Source organism: Callorhinus ursinus, unplaced genomic scaffold, assembly GCF_003265705.2.
Source record: "Callorhinus ursinus isolate GAN/ISIS: 27379988/994484 unplaced genomic scaffold, GSC_fseal_2.0 scaffold8, whole genome shotgun sequence".
NCBI lineage: Eukaryota > Metazoa > Chordata > Mammalia > Carnivora > Otariidae > Callorhinus > Callorhinus ursinus.
This window is the reverse complement of record NW_027397070.1, coordinates 7,617,808-7,639,124: the sequence shown is the minus strand read 5'-3', so window position 1 is coordinate 7,639,124 and position 21,317 is coordinate 7,617,808. Positions and strand designations below refer to the sequence as shown.

Sequence of the window (21,317 nt, the reverse complement as noted above, 5' to 3'; positions counted from 1 at the left end):
AAACAAATAAGTGTATGTATATGTACCTATAATACATGTGATATATGTCACATATATGCATATATGTGTCAAATATAAAAATATGACTGGGAAGCAAGTTTCTTTATAAACATAAATATGATAAAATGCATGGTGAATTTTCTGGAAGGGTGTAGTATATGCCACATTTTCCAAACTTATTTCAGACCTTCTTGTCATAGAGCTACTCGTGGAGTAAGTGTATAGGCTTTGGGAAATGTTAATTTTATCACTGAATTCTGATGTTGGTCTAAGTCCGGGGGATTCTTAATGAATAAGCAGTTTGTGGGGCTCACATGGTATCGGAGCTATAAAGTAGATGATGACACAGGCATTAGTCCCAGCGTGGACTACCATGAGATATGAAAGGGTAATGATGTGGGAACCAGCAATACTTTTTTCTCCCCTTGATCAAAGGAGACTTATTACCGTGATGTTAAAGAACATGTAAGATTTTTGCACAGATGCTTGTGCTGCTAGCAACTCTGACCTACTACCGCCCTCCTTCCGAAGTTACTGCTTTTGAACATTGGGTCTGAGCTGAAATGCCATTTCTTCGAGGAAGCCTTTCCTAATTCCCTGTCTGGTCCTTTGTTGTATGCTTTCTTGGGAAGTCGCTCCATTTCTTTATTACACTTATCTCACTGTCCTGTTACACCTTCATTTGTGGGAGTAGCTATCTGATGTCTGCCCTTCTTCCCCCACTTGTGCTCTCCCCTTCCTTCTGAGAAGAGACCATGTCTGGTTTGATTTATCATTGTATCTCTAGCTAGGGATGTAGTACCTAAAAGTTTGGGTGAACGAAGGACTGGGTGCACTTGTGGTATGCTGTGATGTCTCCCCGACCTCTTGAGAGAGGTGTTCTTCTGTGTGTTATGTGTGCTGTAGTGATCCAGGTGGGTGCTCAGCAGGCGGTTATATTTGTGACATCAGCCTTTCCACTTTATTTGGAAGGTCTGTGTCCCATCCCCATTTCTTGTTCCTTTAGGTATATCATTTAAAGAGCTTTGGTAAGAAAAGTATTTGACCTCTAAATACTTCTCCCTAACCTCCATTTCTAGATTTCTGATCTGAGGCATAATCCAGGCAGTTTGTCTCTCTCCCACACCCTTCTCCAGTATGTTATATCCCTGATGATTACACGTACTTAGTTCTGTCCAATTATTGTGTGAACAAAAATTACCTAGAGTAAGATGAATTTAGTCAAAATCAAACATTTTAGAACATAAGAGTAAAACAGTGAAAAAGGAGATGGTTTACTCAGTTATTTTGCTAAAGATTGATTTTTTTTTAAACTGGCTTTCATAAATTGACCAGCTGTTTATATAGTCCATAGCAGTTTGAGGGTTAATGGCATTATTAATGATTACATAAAAACTTTGTTGTAAATGTGTGCAGTTAAATTAGCATTTTCTGGTCATTGGTCTATGTATATTTAATATTAAAATATAGTTTTAATTTAATGAAAAGTTACACAGCATGCATCTGAAATACAAACTCAGATTGTAATACGCTAATATAATTATCTCTCATTATCATCAATGAACATGATGGACATATGTACAAATTTTCCAAATAAGAGTACATTTTATTTTCCAATTTTATCTTAGATAATTTAGTGGAAATCTTTTCAAATGTATTACTCAATTCTATGTGTATGTTTCTTTATATCTAAAGGACCAATAATTCTGTAAATATTAATTATGGTTCTCTTATAATAAAACTCTCCTTTGAGGGTAGGATGTGTAAGACTGTGCCCTCCCTGCCCCCCCGCCTTGTCTTAATGACCCTGACCAGGTTTTCTTCTGCTATAAGCTGTCCATTCTGCTGTCATTCAGCCTTCAGTGGGCTTCCTCACTGTCCCTACCCTTTTAATGACTTGTCTACGTAGTAAGAACTGAAGGTTGCCATGGAATAGCTGTTTTAAAATTCATTAAGTCATTTACCTTATTTTTGTTCAAAATCCAAAATCTGTAAGTGTGGGTCCAGCACTTTCTGGCAAAAAAAAAAAAAAAAACGTGCTCAGGGTTTTCAGTTCTGACTCACTGTTGGCTGGACTTTTGGCCACTCTTCCTGTGTTTCCTTCCCAGGAGAAGTGGAACTGAGAGGGAAGATCAAGCAGTGAGTTAGGAGACTAGGCTTCTCGTCCTTGTTCTGGCATTGCCTAACATTGTGACCTTGGATAAATTCCCTAGTAAATTCTGAGCATCAGTCTACTCATCTCTAAATGAAAAGATAAATTACCTCTGGAAATTTTTCTTCTCCAAAGTTAATGATTTTTAATTTTTGGTAAAACCTTTTTAGTTGCTGTCATATTCTTCATTTTATCTAATATGTACATCCATTATCATTAATTCATTTAAGTAATGAACAACCATGTAGCCTTGTTAAGGACTGTAAAAACTATAGAGTATTCTATAATGACAGTTGAATACAGAGTAAGACAAAGAGTGCGAAGTACATTTTTTTCCATTTCCAAGCTGCACATCTATGCACCTAATTACTGTTGTGTGAATAATTTCAGAGTGCCTACTAAGTCTTCTAATAGCTATCACTGACTAGTAATCTGTCAAGGTATAATGCAGTATAATATGTTTTTACACAACAGTGGTGAGGCTCTCATTAATTATTACCACCTATAATTGCTTGATATGAACATTTATTTTAAACCTTAAAAATTATAGACAACAAAATAATGATCTAACGTACCTCCAGGAAGTCTATACACAGAAGTTGCTGCATTAGAGTTAATGATGTATTAAGTCATTTCTTACTGCTTTTGTCTTTTTAATAGATGACATATTATTCAAATTAATGTAGAGGAAAAGTTTCTACTAACAATTAAGCATCACACTGAGTCACATCTGCTGCCTTAAAGATAAGCATATAATTTATTAAACAGACTTCTTTAGCAATATCTGGTATATGATGTCAATATATTTATATGCCCTAGGAAGAAGAATTTATAGTCTAGCTTTCTTCCCCAAAGGTGTTGCCAAGTTCCGGTCATATGCATGTTTCTCTGTCTGGTAGTACAACCAACTTTTAAATCTCATAACCAAAATCTACCATTTCACATTTAATCTAAAGATTCCAAGCAGACCTCTCCTTGATGAAATATATTCCTTTTTTTCCTCAGATTTTTTTTCTGCTTATTTTTCTTTTCTGTAATGCAAATGGAGGGTAAGGTTAAGGTCCAAATGTAAAATTATGAATGAAAATGATTGTTTAAACAATGGGATTTTGAACTTAATGGAAAGGAGAGTGGCTAAAAAAAGAAAATCTAAGCAGAAGAAAGTGCGTGGGTTAGATTCTAGATCTGCCTTTAGGAAAACAAGAGTGGAATAAATTAAAATCCTGTCTTGAATGAGAAAAGGAGGTGTTTTGGCTCTAGAGCAGAGAGAGGAGGAGTAGCCAGAGTGACTTTTGTGTTTGTAAATTCAGACCTTGAAGATTTCTGAAGTTGATAGACCCTTGGTGTTAGGCATCCCTTTTCAAAGGAAGCATTGGGCTAGTAGAGCAGAGTCATATGATTACAGGTGCTGGTGAGAGAAAGAACTACAGAGGGAGCCAGGCAAGGGTTGTGATTGTTCTCTAGGGTTCTCTTCATTTGGACAGCATGCCTGTGGCCCAGAAAATAGCAAAGTAAAATGGAGAATGCCTGCACTCCTGGCTCTGTCGGCGACAGTCGTGCTCTTTTTCATGGCTTGGGTAGTGTATAATGCATCTTCTTATGGCAACACTGTAACTATCATTTAGTCATCATTTTCAGGAACTGGAATTCTGCAAAGGCTTTTCAAAATATTTCATGAAAATAGGTGTTACAGATTTATTTTCATGAATCATATCTTTTGGACTGAGAGACCAGTGATTCAACCAAGAATCTGTAATAACAGTTGCCACTAGGAGAGATAGCAAAGTTCTGCCATTGACAATGATTCTTAGTTATTGTGATGGAACACTATTCAGTTTTCTGCCTGGCTTGCGGGGGTGGGGGTGGGTTGGGTAGAGGAGGGAGGGAGTTAAAAAGAAAAGTTAATTTTTTTTCTGGATTCTGTTTCCTAAGATTAGATTCAGAAACTAGTCACACAGCTATGTGGTCATGGGGTGGAATTCTTTTCATGTGTGCCTTTTTGAGGATATGAAATCACCAAATCAAAGAGCCTGTGCCCAAATTTGAATATATTTCAGAAATATGCCTTCAGATAATATAGAGTATTCACTTTTTCTTTTCCCCTTTCATTTACACTTTATAACTTGTGTTTTAAATGTCAGTTTAGTGTTCATGCTTTTGGTGGGCTTGAACCAGCTCATAATTTTGTTGCTACAGCTGTAGTGCTGTGTACGTGATAATCACCCAGTGGTTATTCACTATTTGTTGTTTTTTCATATACTTAACTTTTTTCTATACTTAAATTATTAAAAAGTTATTATATATATGAATTATAAAAAAATTATTAGACTTTTTTTAATTGTGAGGTGATTAAAAATGGGATGGGCTAGTTTCCTAGGCAAAGTTAAGAAAAGTTTACAACAGTAGTTGCCTTAGGTCTCACCCATGACATCCCTCGGCAGGATCCAGTTGACCTAAGGATCCACTGCTTTCAGAACCATCATCAACCGTCTGATTGTTCCTGCTTTTCACAGTTCAGTGCTAACATCATTCAGGTGCAACTCCAGCAAGGAACCCCAGAGGCAGTTTTACCCAACTGTTTAGGCTTTCTCGTAAAGACAGTTGCTCATCGTGTACCCTTGTTGTCCCAGTACTCCTAGAAAAGTACTTAGGGAGTATTTTGGCCAAACTAGGAAGTAGTAGCACCTTTTTAATTTCTTTGCTCATTAAGGGTGGCCAGTCATGGCACCACTTGTTACAAACAAAAGAGTTCTTGGAAAATAACTCGGAAAGCGTCTTTGATGAGAAGAGTTCAATATTCACCTGCCTGATGTGTTCTGTTATTGAGCAGAATAATTTAATTCCAGGACTTTCATCACCTTTTAGCAAAAGTAAACTGGCAGTGTATTTTCATTTCCTAATCAGGCAGGCCGTCTCACTCTCTTTCTTTTTTTTCTACTTGACTGAATCATGGATTAATTTATTTCTGGTATTGCTTGTTCCTTGCCCTTTGTGATTGGCCTCCACTGTGGAAAAGCACCCTTTGTTCCTCAGAGTTCCCGTTGGCCAGGTCACATTTCAGCAACTCATTAAAACATGTATTTATTCTACTCTGGAGCACATTGTCTGGCCAGCCATGAATTTATAGTGAAATGTAACAGTAAATTGTGCTCTGTGGTCAAAAATGCCAAATGATACACACAGCAGCACAGAGGTTTCCAGCATAGGGTAGAATTAAAGAGCTTAGGACCAGTGCCGTGATTGTTGGCCGTATTTTCACAGTGGCCAGTTTTGTTACAGTTGAACTTGGAGAGAGCTTGAAATCACTTATCTCAGATGTTTGCGCTCACAACCACAAAGCCTCTGAGAAACACAGAACTGATCTTGTAATAGGCTCCAGCTGAGTTTACAAGCCTCTGAGCCTTTCTGAAAGCCTGTTTAGTTTAATGAGGGTTTTCAGATTTCAAAGCTCACACACCTTCACGTAAAAACAGATGATTATGACCAAATTAGGGAATGTTGTTCCATGAATATTTTCCCCCAATATGTTCTCTTCTCGGTTGTCAGGCATTGTTTTGTTATACTTTCCACCTTCCAGACATCACTTTTAAATATAATTTTTGGAAGTCTTATTGTATAGGTTCTATTCAAGCAGAACGTTATGTTACATCAAAGAAAAGATTTTTTTTTCTCTCTTAACAGTAAAAGGCAAATGTGCATATATTTTTCTCTGGCCAATAAAAAAGGTACAATTTGAAAAAAAATCGAACCCTTAGTTTCTGCTGCCATGACAACTGTCCCGTGAGGCTAGGCCTTCATGTTCACCCCTGTGCCCTGCTTCACAGGCCTCTACAACCTGATTCTGAATGGCTTGTTAATGAAGAAAGAAAAGCCATGTTTATGACCCAGTAAGATGGCATGTGGGAGAAAGGATATCCACGCCTCAGTGCTCTATATCTTGGACAAATAACTTCCATGAATATTCATGATGGTATCTTTGGTTTTTAAATTCAGTCTTTTTAAATAATAGCTTTAATATGGGTTGTATATATTGGTATTATTCTATCTGTTCTTATTTTTAAAAGTGTTTTGTGAGTCACCCTCAGAAAGAAATATAATAATTAGGATGTGAGGCGCTCAAGCCTTACTTGAATACAAAATCATCCATTCCATATACCCACTTTTACAAAGAGGCACAATATAGAATGGGATACTCAAATGTTAGCAATCTAAGACCATAGAGAAATAGAATTTAGAAATGTCCTTGAAGAAAGGACAATTTCCTTGCTGAAGAAAGCAAGAGGGGTGTGGACATGTTGACAAATCGTGATGAGGTGGCAGAATCCTTGCCTCCTAAACCCCTCTTCATTATTGCCACCTGATCCTTCCTCCACACAGCACATCCACAAGACATTGTTAGAAGACACTGTAAAGTTTGGTTCCTCTTTGGGAAGACAATTGTTTCATCTCTCTTCCTGTCTAGCTATTATTGTCTACTCACCCCATCTCAGACACTGAGTCCCTTGTATTTTCTCTTTCCTATCTTGAGTCAGAATCAGCTACCCATGGTTTTGGACAGGATATAGTAAGATGATCTGTGCATTAATTAGTGTATTTTGAAGAACATTTGTGATCAAATCAGGGAAGATTCTTTAAGTTAAAGTTTAATTCAAACTCTCAAACTGAGGTTTAAGAGTTTTATGATAATTATTAAATTTTATTTCACTAAATGTATTTTATATATTTATTTCAGTGTCATCTAAAATGTACTCTTCCCAATTGTGGGCATTTTATTTGTCTTTAACTGACTTTTCTTGCAAATGCTATTTATATAGAATTGGGTAGTCAAAAGGTTGGGTAGAAAAAATTAGCATTCTATATTTTAAAAGCACATGAGGCTTTGAGTTCTTCTCCCAAGGAGTATCTGGTATAGGACATGCTCACCTGCTCCAAACAAATAGAAAACACTACAAAATGTGTAGAATGCCTGTTTTCAGACATTTTCCAACAGGCAATGCAGGATTGTGATCCCTGAGAGAAGAGAAATAAACAAGGTAAGTAATAGCTTTCTGCCTGGAGGCAAGATCCAGAGTGTAGTGTCGGGAGAAAGAACCTAAGAGGAGCCTAGTTGTCTAGCTGTATGGAAGACGTACAGAATAGAGCTCAAGATGACCATGTCAAAAGGATTTTTAGGGGAGAAACACTGGAAATGTGGGACCTATACAGAAAAAGAGCTTCAGAAATCTGCCTAAGGGCCCACTTGAGTATTAGACTGAATACAAATCTGTGTTTGTGTATGGTGAAAATCATTAAGGCAGAGGAAAGAGCAGCTGCCTGGAAGGTATGAAATGAACACTTAACAGAGCTCACACAGGGCTGAGAGACAGTTGAGTTTCTATCAGGCAAATGGGAGAAATTTCACTGAACACTTGAGATATTTCAAAGAGATGTTCAAAGAGTTACGTATTAGTAGTAGGGTTAAACTATCCCTAGAGGAGATACTACTCTAAAAGCTAACCTAACAAAGCTTAAAAATAAACCTTGAAAAGACAAAACTGAGCTGCAATTTTCTTAATATTTTTGCCAAGACAAATGTCAACATTCTTTAAGGGAAGACAACAAAGTCCAACTGCTCACATTAATTCATAAAATCTGGCATCTAATTTAAAAAGTACATGTATGTTCTACATATAAATGAAATCACATGGTATTTGTCTTTCTCTGACTTATTTCTCTTAGCATAATACCCTCTAGGTCCATCTGTGTTGTTCCAGACGGCAAGATCTCATTCTTTTATATGGCTGAGTAACATTCCATTATATATAAACCATATTTTCTTTATCCTTTCATTTGTCAGTGGACATTTAGGTTGCTTTCATATCTTTGCTGTTGTAAATAATGCTGCAGTTAATACAGGGGTGCATATATCATTTTGAATTAGTGTTTTTATTTTCTTTGGATAAATATCCAGTAGTGGAGTTACTGGATCATATGGCATTTCTCTTTTTATACTTAGTGAAATAAGTCAGGCAAAGAAAGACACATACCATATGATTCCACTTATATATGGAATCTAAGAAACAAATGAACAAATAAACAAGCAGATACAGACCCATAAATACAGAGAATAAACTGGTGGTTGCCAGAGGGGAGAGAGTAGGGGGATGGGCAAAATGGGTGAAGGGGAGTGGGAGTGGAAGGTACAGGCTTTTGGTTACCAAATGAATAATTCACAGGGATGAAAGGTACAGCATAGAGAATATAGTCAAGATATTTTAATAGCATTATATGGTAACAGGTGGTAGCTACACTTGTGGTGAGCATAGCATAACATATAGAATTGTTGAACCACTATGTTGTACACCTAAAACTAATGTAACATTGTATGTTAACTATACTTCAATTTTTAGAAAGTACACATATGAAAAAGTAGGAAATGTAGGAGGAAATGTAACCTAGAAGGATCAAAAAAGAGTTAAAGGAAATAGACCAGAATGGTAGAGGTGATGGACTTAGTAGAAAACAACTTTCAAGGATTTACATGAAAATATGAGGTGAAAGACTTGTACAATGAAAACTATAAAACACTGCTCAAAGAAAGGAAAATGAACACAAATAGAAAGACAGTGCATGTTCATGTATTGGAAGAATTAATGTTAAAATGTCTGTACTACCCAAAACAATCTACAGATTCAATGAAATTCCTATCAAAATACCAATGACATTTTTTTTAAAGAAGTAGAAAAAACAATTCTAAAATTCATATGAAATCACAAAAGACTCCAAATAGCCCAAGCAATTTTGAGCAAGAAGAATAAAGCTGGAGGCATGATACTTCCTCATTTCAAAATATGTTACAGTAATCAAAAACAGTATGGAACTGGCTTAAAATCAGATACATAGACTGATGGTCAGAGACTAATCAAGCAAAAAGAAAGAAAAGACAAATTATGAAAAAGTAATAAAGAGACATTACTATGGACCCTATAGACATTAAAAGGGTGATAGAAGAATAATATTAAAAACTTTTTTGCCCAGAAAGTCGACAATTTGGATGAAATGAATAGGTTCCTTGAAAGAAAACTACCAAAGCTCACTTAAGAGAAAATGGAAATCTAAGTAGTGCTATCTAAAAGATAAATCTTAGTAGAAAAATCCAGGCTTAGATGCCTTTGCTGGAGAATTTTACCAGATATTTAAGGAAGAACTTATACCAATTCCAAAGGAATCTTCAAGAATATGCACAAAAAAATGAGCCTAAATCGATGTTTTTTTTACTTCATTAAAAAATTATCTCAAATTGTATCATAGATCCAAATGTAGAACCCCAAAGAAGAAAATGTAGAATAAAACATAGGAGAAGATCTTTGTTACCTTAAGTTACACAAAGATTTATCAGATATTAAACCAAAAGCATGATCCATAAAGAAATATTTGATAAGTTGGGCTTCATATAAATTAAGAACTTCAGAAAATAATGTGAAGGGAATGAGAAGCCACAGACTGGAAGAAAAATCTATGAAACATGTATCTGATAAACAGCTTTTATCTAGAATATATGAAGAACTATCAGAGCTCAATAGGAAGACAATTCAATTTAAAAAATGGGCAAAGGAGTTGATCAGTTGTGTGCATGGGGGTGACACAATGGAAAGATGCTCAATATCATTAGTTGTTAGGGAAAAATTAAAACTATGAGTTAGAATATCTACAATAAACAATCAACATCTATTAGATTGTTTTTCTATTTCTATAACAGAAAAACATTGTTTTTCTATTTCTAACACCTATTAGAATATCTACAGTAAAAACAACCAACATCACCAAGTGCTGTCAAGGATGCAGAGCAACTGGAACTCTCATACACTGCTGGTGGGAATGCAAAATGCAATAGCTACTTTCAAAACAGTTTGGCAATTTTTTTTTTTTTAATTATTCTAGTGTTTTGCTGCTTAGCATACTTTTTTTTTAAGATTTTATTTATTTATTTGAGAGGGAGAGAATGAGAGATAGAGAGCACGAGAGGGAAGAGGGTCAGAGGGAGAAGCAGACTCCCCGCCGAGCAGGGAGTCCGATGCGGGACTCGATCCCGGGACCCCAGGACCATGACCCGAGCCGAAGGCAGTCGCTTAACCAACTGAGCCACCCAGGCGCCCAACAGTTTGGCAATTTTTTATAAAGTTATCCAGATACTTCCATACACCCCAAAGAAGGAAAAACTTGTGTTCACACAAAAACCTCTAAGTAAACATTTATAGCAGCTTTATTTGTAATAGTCAAAAACTGGAACTAAAATGCCCTTCAACTGAGGAATGGATACATACACTGTGGTATATCCATGCAGTACAATGGAACACTCCTCAGCAATGAAAATGAAAAGATTAATGATACATGTAGCAGAATGGGCAATCTTAAATTCATTACACTAAGTGAAAAACATCAGATTCGGGCACCTGGGTGGCTCAGTCGGTTAAGCCTCTACCTTTGACTTCGGTCATGATCTCAGGGTCCTGGGATCAAGCCCTGCATCGGGCTCCCTGCTCGGTGGGTGTCTGCTTCTCCCTCTGCCCCTCCTCCCCACTTGTGCTCTCTTTCTCTCTCAAAATAAATAAATAAGAAATCTGAAATAAAAAAGTAAAACATCAGATTTAAAATTATATGCAATGTAAAAGGTACAATACCATTCATATGACCTTCTTGAGAAGACCAAATTTTGGAGATAGAAAGATCAGTGTTTTCTAGGGGCCGGGGGTCAGGGGAGAAGTTGATAACAAAGTGGGAATGGAGACATTTTAGGGGGGGATGGGAACTGTTTTATATCTTGGCTGTTTTGTGTATACCACATAGATGGTATGTAGTTATTCCTATACATTTGTCAAAACTTGCAGAACTGCACACTAAAAAGGGTGAATTTTACTGTATGTCAAATATACCTACTATATATTTAACATAGTATAAAAGTATAAATTAGCTTGTATTTGTGCCCTGACACTTATTTTTTTGGTTTCTATTCTAAATTTAGGAGGATTTTGACATTTAACCTATTGTGGTATTTGTATTTACAGTTCCCTGAATGTGGTTTCTACGGAATGTATGATAAGATCCTGCTTTTTCGCCATGACCCTACCTCCGAAAACATCCTTCAGCTGGTGAAAACGGCTAACGATATCCAAGAAGGCGATCTTATTGAAGTTGTCTTGTCAGGTAGTACACTTATTTCTCTATCCATAGATTAATAGTTTGTATTTGAAGAAATCTTGGGCATAAGTTTTTAAGGCAACATAAAAAAAATCCATCAAACTCAGCCCTAAAAGGAAATGTTAGGCCTCTGTCTACAGGAACTTTCAAATTATTTTTTGGAAAAAGCAAATGGTTTGCCTCGAGTTGGCTGTTTCTACACCCAGTATGGCCCCAGTCACTTTCTCCAACTTTACCATCTCCCCAAGCCTCCCAGCAATACACAAGCATACTTGCATTCATCACCTTGAATCATCTGGGCAGCAGCAAAAGCAAACCAAAAACTCCCCAGTGGGAAAAGACAGATGTTAGGACCTCAAATGTGTGGAGGGGCTGGAAGCCAAGAAATAACAATAGGAATCTGTAGCTTTAGTTAAGTCAGATGTCTACTCATTCTAAGCCAAGACCAAGTTGGAAAACAGAGTTCGGGGAGTTACAGCAGGTCAGGCCATGCCATGTGACACTAGCCAGATCCCTCCTTGAGGAGCTGCTGTGTTTCCCTCTGCCCAGATTTAGATTTCTTATTTAGGATTTAAAAGTTAGTAATCAGACTGTGTGTATCAATACAGAAAAAAAAGGCATATTTAACTTAAAAAAAAAAAAAGTGCCAGAGAACAGCTGTAGTGGGGATCCTTACAACAATGATCAGTGCAATAATACAAACAGATCTAGATTTTTAATGTTTAGTTTTGTGGAAATTGAGGAATTCTTGAGAAACTCTTATTGTATTGTTCCTTTCTCCCCTCTGGCCATCTTTGCTTGTTATTTCTTTATCTAAAGGAAATCCATTTGCTTCACTGATTCTAGATTTAACTTCCTCAAGTTCCTCAACTTGTTCAGAGCCCAGACCTTGGTTGCACCGATTATAATTCAGTTGGACTTTGCTTTGATTCACTCCAATTTGTCTTTATCTTTGTTGATCATCTATCACTGTGTGAGGTCCTGGGATAGCCACATTTTCACTGTGTAGCTAGAGCCTATAAACTTGTTTTGTTAGATAAAAGAGTAATAATGTTCTTGTTTATAGGGTTGCCACTTGCTAAATCAAAAAAGCAAAAGCTTTCATGTGTTTTCTGTAGACAATACCAACCACTTTAATTTATTATTATTTTTTCATATATATATTTTATTCAAGTATAATTAATATAGCGTGTTAAATTAGTTTCAGATGTACAGTATAGTGATTCAGCAATTCTACACATTACTCAGTGCTCATCATGAGTGTACTCTTAATCCCCTTCATCTATTTTACTCATCCCTCTCACACACCTCCTCTCTGGCAATTATCAGTTTGTCCTGTATAGTTAAGAGTCTGTTTTTGTTTTTTGTTGTTGCTCATTTTTTTTGTTTCTTAAATTCTGCATGAGTGAAGTCATATGGTATTTGCCTTTCCTTGACCGACTTGTTTCACTTATCATTATACCCTCTAGATCTGTCCATGTTCTTACAAATTGCGGGATTTCATTCTTTTTTATGGCTGAGTAATATTCTGTTGTACATACACACCACATCTTCTTTATCCATTCATCTGGTGATGGACACTTGGGCTGCTTCTATATCTTGGCTATTGTAAATAATACTGCAATAAACATAGGGGTGCATATATCTTTTTGATTTAGTGTTTTCATTTTCTTTGGGTAAATACCTGGTAGTGGAATCTTACTGGATCATATGGTAGTTCTATTTTTAATTTTTTAGAAAGATTTTATTTATTTGAGAGAGAGAGAGAGAGAGACTGGGGGGTGGGGTAGGAGCAAGAGGGAGAAGCAGACTTACTGCTGAGCAGGGGGCCCGATGTGGGGCTAGATCCCAGGACCCTGGGACCATGACCTGAACCGAAGGCAGATGTTTAACCGACTGAGCCACCCAGGCGCCACTCTATTTTTAATTTTTTGAGAAACCTCCATGCTGTTACCTTTTGTTGGCTCTTTCACAAAAGTAGTACACCTGGCCTCAAAAAACTAGTGCCTCAAAAACTAATGATGTAATGTATGGTGATTAACATAATAAAAAAAACAAAAAATCTAGTGCCTTAGACATATTGTTTTTTAAGTTTCCTATTTCTGAACAGGAGGGTCTGTCTGTAATAAATTATTCAGGGAAATCATGCCCTGGATCCATTCTATCTATAATTCATATTAAACTCATAGCCAGGCTGCTTTGCAAATAACGTAATAACGTTTTACGAACCTTCCTTTTTTGGCCTGTGGCAATGTCCAGAAATATGTGAGAATTTTTAAGATTGCATTTCAAAATTTAATTTATTTTTCTTTCCATTTTACTTTTGTTGTCAAGCACTTTATAGTGATACCAGACAGATTGAATGCAAGCTGGGTGTGGGTGTGCTTGTGCTTGTGGGAGAGGGAAGAGGGCTGCCTGTTTGCATGTTACCTCAGTGAGCAGGGCCTGCCCTTTGGCACACTGACCTGACGCAGCTCTCTGCATTGCCCTGCTGCCCAGGGAACAGCATGATGCTCCTCCCACCATCTCTGCAAACCAAGACCCTCATTGTGCTTATACTCCTCTCCTTTTGCCAGCCACCCTTTCTGTCCCATGTTCTGCCTCTCCTGTCTCCATGGCCACAACTGCTGAGAGGGCACTTAAAGGCAGCCTTTTTTCTTACCTGTTGTCCCAATACCAGACTCAGGAAGGTCTCTCCTACTCTTATCAGCTAACTTGTTGGTATTTAAAAGGAGCCGTTCTGTAACAGCCTACTTTCAGACTCGAACCTGGAGACTTTCAACTTTTTCAGTCCACATAGTCCCACGTCCCCAATGTCATTTAACCCTTAAATATTCAAGTATACATATTTAATTAAATATATGTATTTAAATTATTATATATAATAATGTAGTGTATGTGTTTTTTATATATACCCGCATTCAATTATGTTTAATTGATGATCTCCCACATTTCTCTGTTAGCTTCTTTGGTGGCTGTATTCTCCCTCCTCTCCCACTCTAATGCTTCACATTGTGATTTTCTCAGTAAATGTTAAAAATGGTTTTTCCGTAACTCCCCCTCCCCCCATTATAACCCTGTTTCCCCCCCTACCCCTTTCCTCTCTCCTTGTCGTCAGTTTCCTATGTCTGAGCTCACCACTAAGGCATGGTCCAGCTCCTCGGTCCTTGCTCAGGCATTCCTTCTCCATCTTGCCTGCTGCTACCAAATCCACATCTGTAGGCCCTGTCTTTTGACTGTAGTTTTCAGGCACCAACTCCCTACCATCTTAAGACTGTGTTTTTCCCTTTCTTTTTCTCTCCCCACAGCACATGGGCCACCATGTGCACGTCTTACATCACTTTGATGCATTCTCAACTCTCTTGTGTTCTCTTACACCCTCACAGGGCCTGTTACACAGGTCTGTAATCTGAATAACTTTACCATCCATTTTTGTCATTCCTGGTCCTGAGCTACACAGAGCTGCTAGACACACAGTCCCCTGCCTCTGTGTCTCGGTGCAGACTCGTCTTTACTGGCCTTACTGCTGTTCACCAATCTCTTCTTCCCCCTGCCCCCGCATCCTTTTGTTACCACAGTTGAGGTTCTCAATAAATATATATGAGCTGATTGATTGACTAGTGGCTTTCACATTAGAAGTTATCACATTTACAAAATTTTGACAAAATATTGATTTGTTATAAAAACATCATTTCTAGGTATTTCCTCAATAGTAAGAAATAGAAAGTTCATGTCTCCTTGCTGTGCACTGACTCAGCCCTTACCAGAAATTAGCACCTGTGATGTGGACAGGGTTGCGTTGCATTATAATTGAAGGCAAGACAAATGATTGCTAACGAAGGCATGTCAGGTGTGAATGTGAGGGAGCTCCTATCACTTACTCATTCCTGACCCAGTCCCGGAAGAATATGCAGTGCAGAGTAATATGCCATTTCCTGAAGGTGTGGTTAAGTATCAACTTCATTCAAAATGGCAATGGAGGTAGGAGAACAAAACCCAGGGCGCACCCCCTCTGTTGCCTTTCGACCAGTTTGAGAACATAAACGATGCTGTGGAGACTTTTCTCTTAACGACTATAATTTTATTGTTCAAATTCATTTGTCCAAATTTTCTGTTTTTCCTTATGAAAAAATAAATTTTACTCTGTAGTTCAGCATAAACATAATTTGATTCTTTTAATGTTTAACCTGTATTCCAGCCATAGGAACATGTTCTGACATAGGAGTCCAGTAAAATGTGAGAAAATATGGAAAAAATTAATTTTGAGGAAGGTGAAATACTCTATAGACTCTTCAGGCAACCATCAAGAATTTTCTCTTGCTCATGTCATTTTGTGCTGAGACCTTTCATCATCTGTTAGTTCTAACCAGGCTGCTCCTGGCTAATTTGCTGGTTTTCTCCTTTTCTTTTTGAAAAACAGGGCTTGTATGAGCTAGTGCATTTAGACCCTGTAAGCCAGGAAAACATTGCTCATGGGTGGATGGGTTGGGTTCTGGAGAAAAAAAGAAAGAACTCCATGGAAGTTCCCCACCATGCACATTCCCACCACTGGCAAATTTTGTCTGTTAAGCAAAGGATTAGCATTGGTACTATTGTTATGGAGTAGGAAAACACTGCAAATGGAAATTTCTCTTACTAAAGCCAAAGTCAAGTTCAAGTGTGTAGTCCTAAACTATAAAATAAAGTTCATGGAATTCATCTGATGCCTTCTTCATGTTGGGTCTCTATCAAAGCCTGATAATTCAGCCATAGCAAAGCAAATTAATAACCAGCACTGCATTCACATGACTCAACTCTTTGTTTTTTGTTTTGTGGGGGCTTGATCGCTAATAATTTGTGTGTGTGTGTGTGTGTGTGCGCGTGCGCGCAGGTGTGTGTGTGTGTGTGTGTGTCTAATAGGTGGTTAAATGGAAAATAGACAACTACAAGAATTTCTCTAGTAAAATTACAATTTTAAAGTCAGAGCTAAATGTTGAATCTTTCCTTCTTTCATTAATGGTAAAAATCCAATTTTTTTCGGATATTTTTCACTAGTTTTTGCAATAGATCATGCAGTATTATTTATAGCTTTTGCAAAGCGGTGTCACCACATGTGGCTGGTTATTTGTTCCACACCATCTAGGGATAGGAGCCTCATTAGAAAGCTAGTGCTGTAGCCCAGGCAGAGGGAGCTGTGGGCCTATTTTCAGGCCATGATTCAAGAGCTGAAAATGGGATAGAGAGATTAAGGAATATTTTAGGGGTAAAATTGAAGAGATATATGCCCATTTGGCTATAGTTGATGAAGGAAAATGAGAATATGAAGAGGACTCTAAGGACAGCTACAACCACCTAAGAGTGATCACATGCTCTTCCCTCCCACCAAGTCTTGCTCTCACATGTTGTTCAATGTGTTTGTTGAGTGGTTTAGCTACTGCTCCAAGACGCTGGAGAACTAATTTCTTGGGCATATAGTATCATTGATTTCCTTTGTGATTTTGTACAAGTTGCATAATCTCTGAGGTTTAGGGGTTTTTGTGTGTTTTTCAATCAAAAAAGAATCTTACACTGGATGAAAGTATCAAACAGGGCTAATAGTGCCCGGATTCCATATTTTCTTTTTACATCTTCCATATTTTCTGTTTACATCTTTGCAAAGACATTTAGACATTCTGTGCCCTAGTTTCCTCATCTGTGAAATGGAGGCAGCACCAGCACCTACAGTGTGAGGTTACTACAAACATTAAAAATAAGTGAACGCATGTGAAGCACTTCAGAGATTTCTACACACAGGCAACTACACAATAGATGTTAGCTGTTCTGGTTTCTTCTCCTCCTCACGCTCTTAGCAGCCTTTCCCCACGATGTCCATCGTTGTTAGGGAATCCTGGTCTGACAACTTTGAGAATTGTTGTGTCAAACAATGTTAAAAGAGCTATTTATTGCAGGACTCTTAAGAACTTTGGTTCATGCTAATATGAAGCATAACTTTCTAAGATCACTTCCCAAATTCACTTTTAACACAGATACTTGTTTTTTTCCCAAGTATATAGTGAGTCTTGGCCTCAGCAGTCTACACTGGCAGTACTCCTCTGGGTCAAGCCCATGGACCAAATGGTCTGAGAGGGTCTATCTGTTCTCTCTACACATAGGCCACTGCTCTCTCACAGAGGGGAATACTTGAACCATGGAAAAACAGGAGCTAGGAAGAAAGAAAGCTTTGTTTACATAATAGCACAAGCTTTTGAATCTGTTTACATAAGTAATGTTTCCTTCACAATGACTCTGGGAGGTAGTGAAATCAGATATCTTAAAAGCTATAAAATATACATTTTAACTTGCCCACATCCTGCAGTGAGTAGTAGAGATAGTACCAGAACTTGAATCTAAGTGTTTAATCACTATTTACATTACCTTAAGTTCAGGTTAACCGTTTGAACTTGAACAGGATTTCTTGAGGATCTGTTCAAAGAATTCCTACTATGGTCAGTTGATACTTCAGGGAAATATTGAGGGTATTTGTAACAACAAAACCAGTAACGAGCTACAGGTTCCACTGGCATTGTTTTTATTGTAGAACCCTTATCCCCTCCTTTTCATGAAAAAATAAATATTTAATAAATATAAAAACTGTGACCAGGTTAAGAAAACCCGGAGGCTTTTCTTCATAGAGTGACAGTACAAAATAGGAAAAAATAAAGTAACCACACCCCTGCTTAAACAGGATCCCATCATATAATTTCACAACTCTGATCAAAATTGAAATATTGTCATAGCATCAGTATATTTCCAGGAATCCTTCTGACCATGTTTTTCTATTCCTAGGATTCAGTGCCTAAACCATGAGCCAAAAAAGGTAAAAAAATTCTAGCAAGGTTCTTTTTCCTTTTATAGAAAATGTAAATTATTGATTTGTATGGTACTGTGCCAGTTATATCCATTTCTGTCAGATGTAGGATACTGCTTAGCAGTGTTTTATACTCCCCTGAAATACGGCGGGAGGAGGAAAACTGTGAGAGTGATATATTAGATCACTGCATTATTTTCCCCAAGAATACATTAGATAGACATGGTTTTGTTTGCTTTTAAGAAGAGAGAATTAATCGTGCGAAGCACCTCCCCAGTCTTCATACTGCTTGAGTAATTAAGGTTGTACAAGACCCAGCCTGAGTACTCAATTTATATTTCTCTGTAGTTGTTTTGGGCATCTAAGTGTTCCAGGCTTCGTGGTGCCAATTCCTGTCCAACTTTAGTTGCAATTATTTGTGCTGGTGGTTTTATAATAATGGAAAACTGAAATGTAAGATTACAGGTCGTTACTCTTTTCTTCCAAGTAGGGTTTATGTTAACTGTGTCTTAAGCATTTCCTTGTTATTATTGTTAATATTAAGCCTCTTTCCATCTTTGTCTTGCAAGTAACCCTCATTTTAGTTTCTTTGTACTACATTAATCGTTTTCATAGAAAAGTGAATACAAAGAGGAGGCTATTGGAATGTTTCCATAGACTTTCCACCTTTCCCAACTTGTGACCTCAACTGGGATATGGGGGCTCGGAGCACTCCTTCCTTACTTTGGTAGTTTTCTCCATTATTTGTCTCTTTGTGGAGTGGAGTCTCTAGGGAGATGTGGCACAATAGTGCACTGCTTCTCTGTCTTTTTATACCCAAGTAACCCTAAGTGTCAAGGCAGAGTGAAAACATGCTTCCCAGGTAACATGGGGCATAAGACAAACCCTAAAGAGAAAAGTTCTTTGAAGAATCTTATTTCATTTGAAAACTTTATGGACATTTTGCGTTCTGCTGTGTTCGATTTCTCTTGTTTAATTTTGAATAAATAATATTTCTCCCCCATATTGTTCTTTAAGAAAAACAACATTAATGATGATGATATAAGGACGTATAGCATTCATGATGTGTTAGGCACTGTTTTAAGTGCTTTACGTATATTAACTCAGAAATATGCATCACAGTTATTTGATGGCATATATCCCCATAAATCCAGTTTGATAATTAGTGGACTTCCAGTCAAAGACTGGGCTGAGCTGCCATTTATTTCTTGCATAGTGATTGGCAAGTCACCTCCTTTCCCTGAGTCTTTATCCATCGCCTGTCAAATAGCAATAGTAATATCTTTACTATTGGTGTTGGGCTGTAAATTCCATGAGGATAGATATAAAGCATTTCACAAGATGCCTGGTGAATGTGAGGTACTCTGCCTTGTTCTACCTCTACCCACACATTTCTTGAAACAAGAACCACTTATTTTTATATTGAATCCTCAGGACTTGGCATGTCACATGCAACCAATGTCTGTTGAGTGAATGAATGGATACTTGAAGTAACAAAATGAACAAACCAATAAGCACATTATTAAATTGGTGCTTATATATAATATCCAGAACTTACTGATGTTCTGTAGGAAGAATTTCAAGGCTGTTCTGTAGGAAGAATTTCAATGCTTATTGTTGGCTCTCCTTGGCCTAATCTATTAGTAATATCAGTATTATTATCACTTGACTAATCCTTTTTTTCCAGATTCTTGCTATCTTCTATATGTTGTCAAAAACTATTTTTTAGAAATTACTTTTTTTAGAAATCCAGTTCTACTTTCAAAATATTTCAGTGTCTTTTACAACATTTCTCATGTAAAATAAGAACTAATTCATAAAACACTAATTGTTTTCCTATCTGATTCCCACAACTCCTGGATTATGCTCATCACCATGACCAAGTAACTCATTTGCTACCTACCTCAATTCATTCTTCCTTCAACCAGTTTTCCTAGCCATTGCTCTTTTCTTACAAATATTCTTGCTCTCTTTCTTAAACATGTTCAGTAATCACTCCTTTTGGATGCACTACCCTTCGCCCCTCCCCCATGCTAATCTCACCTGCCTTCATCAGTTTAGTATCATTTCCTCATCTGGAGCCGCAGTGCTCTATACCTGCGTTAACTCTTAGTAATGACTATGGAGCTGGCCTCAGGCTCTGACTTCTCGATTTCCGTGTCTGGAAGGAACTAGGACTGATATGCTGGGATGCTGGCTGACCTTTCCTGCTCTTCCTCCTCCCCTGACCCCCATTCCTCACACTGGAGCACCATTGCTTTATCCACCTAACAGAACAGCTGTCTGTGCCTAAGGGTAAGCTGGCACCATCTATAGGAAAAGCTGAGTCATGTGCTCCAAAACCAGAGTCTAAATCTCCATAGATCTCTGTCCATGTACATACTGTGGTTTTCAGAGACAGACGTATCAAGCCCCTCTCTTCACGGAGAATTAGCCTAAGGCCTAGTTCTTCACCATCTGGCAAGTGGATATCCAGCCAGAAATCAGAGTTTTTCCTTCTCTTCTCTTTTCATCTGTTACTTCTCTAATTGAAGCCAGTATTATAACTCATTCAGATAAACAGGAAAAGAACACAGGGGTAATGAAAACCACGCAAAAAGGACTTTTTCTCTGTATTTTCTGGTCTCTGTGTAATCAAAAATTCTTTATATTTGCTTCTTAGGGTGGAGATTTAACCGTCTCATGTATGTAAATCTTACCATGTTAGCACCTCCATGTAAAACAGGATCTCAGAGAACTTTGCATATTCAGAATCATTCTAGAATATATACTAAGATACTAGCTCATTCTTTTTGCCTTTTTACATGAATTGGTGTATAAAACACACACACAAAAGTCTTATTAATCTACCTCATTTACCAGGTTTGACTCTGAATTATGTGGGACGTATTTAAGAAATTGCACTCCAACTCAAAAATGATTTTTACACGTCAGAGGTAACGAAATAGATGACTTACAGGACTAGACCCTAATAAAAAAAAGTTTTAGGCAATCATAGTATCTGGTAAATCAGTATTTCCTTGGCTCACTTCTATATAGAGGTGATATGAATAGGTTTTTTGTCATAATCTTTGAAAAAATTATTAATATCGAGTTAGCACAAAATTCTTGTGTTCTAGGCTCAAACTGGAGAATAAAACTGTTTCAGTTGTTATTTTGTTC

At 37.3% G+C, this 21,317-nt stretch overlaps 1 protein-coding gene across 4 annotated transcripts in view; it reads left to right on the top strand.

The window, feature by feature from the left end:
• Positions 1 to 21,317, top strand: part of PRKD1 (protein kinase D1) — a 318,122-nt gene that overhangs the window by 157,829 nt on the left and 138,976 nt on the right. For all 4 annotated transcript variants that reach the window (XM_025869149.2, XM_073895013.1, XM_073895012.1 and 1 more), the window contains exon 2: positions 11,197 to 11,335. In XM_025869149.2, the coding sequence (XP_025724934.2) occupies positions 11,197 to 11,335 (139 nt within the window). The remainder of the gene's footprint in view (positions 1 to 11,196; positions 11,336 to 21,317) is intronic.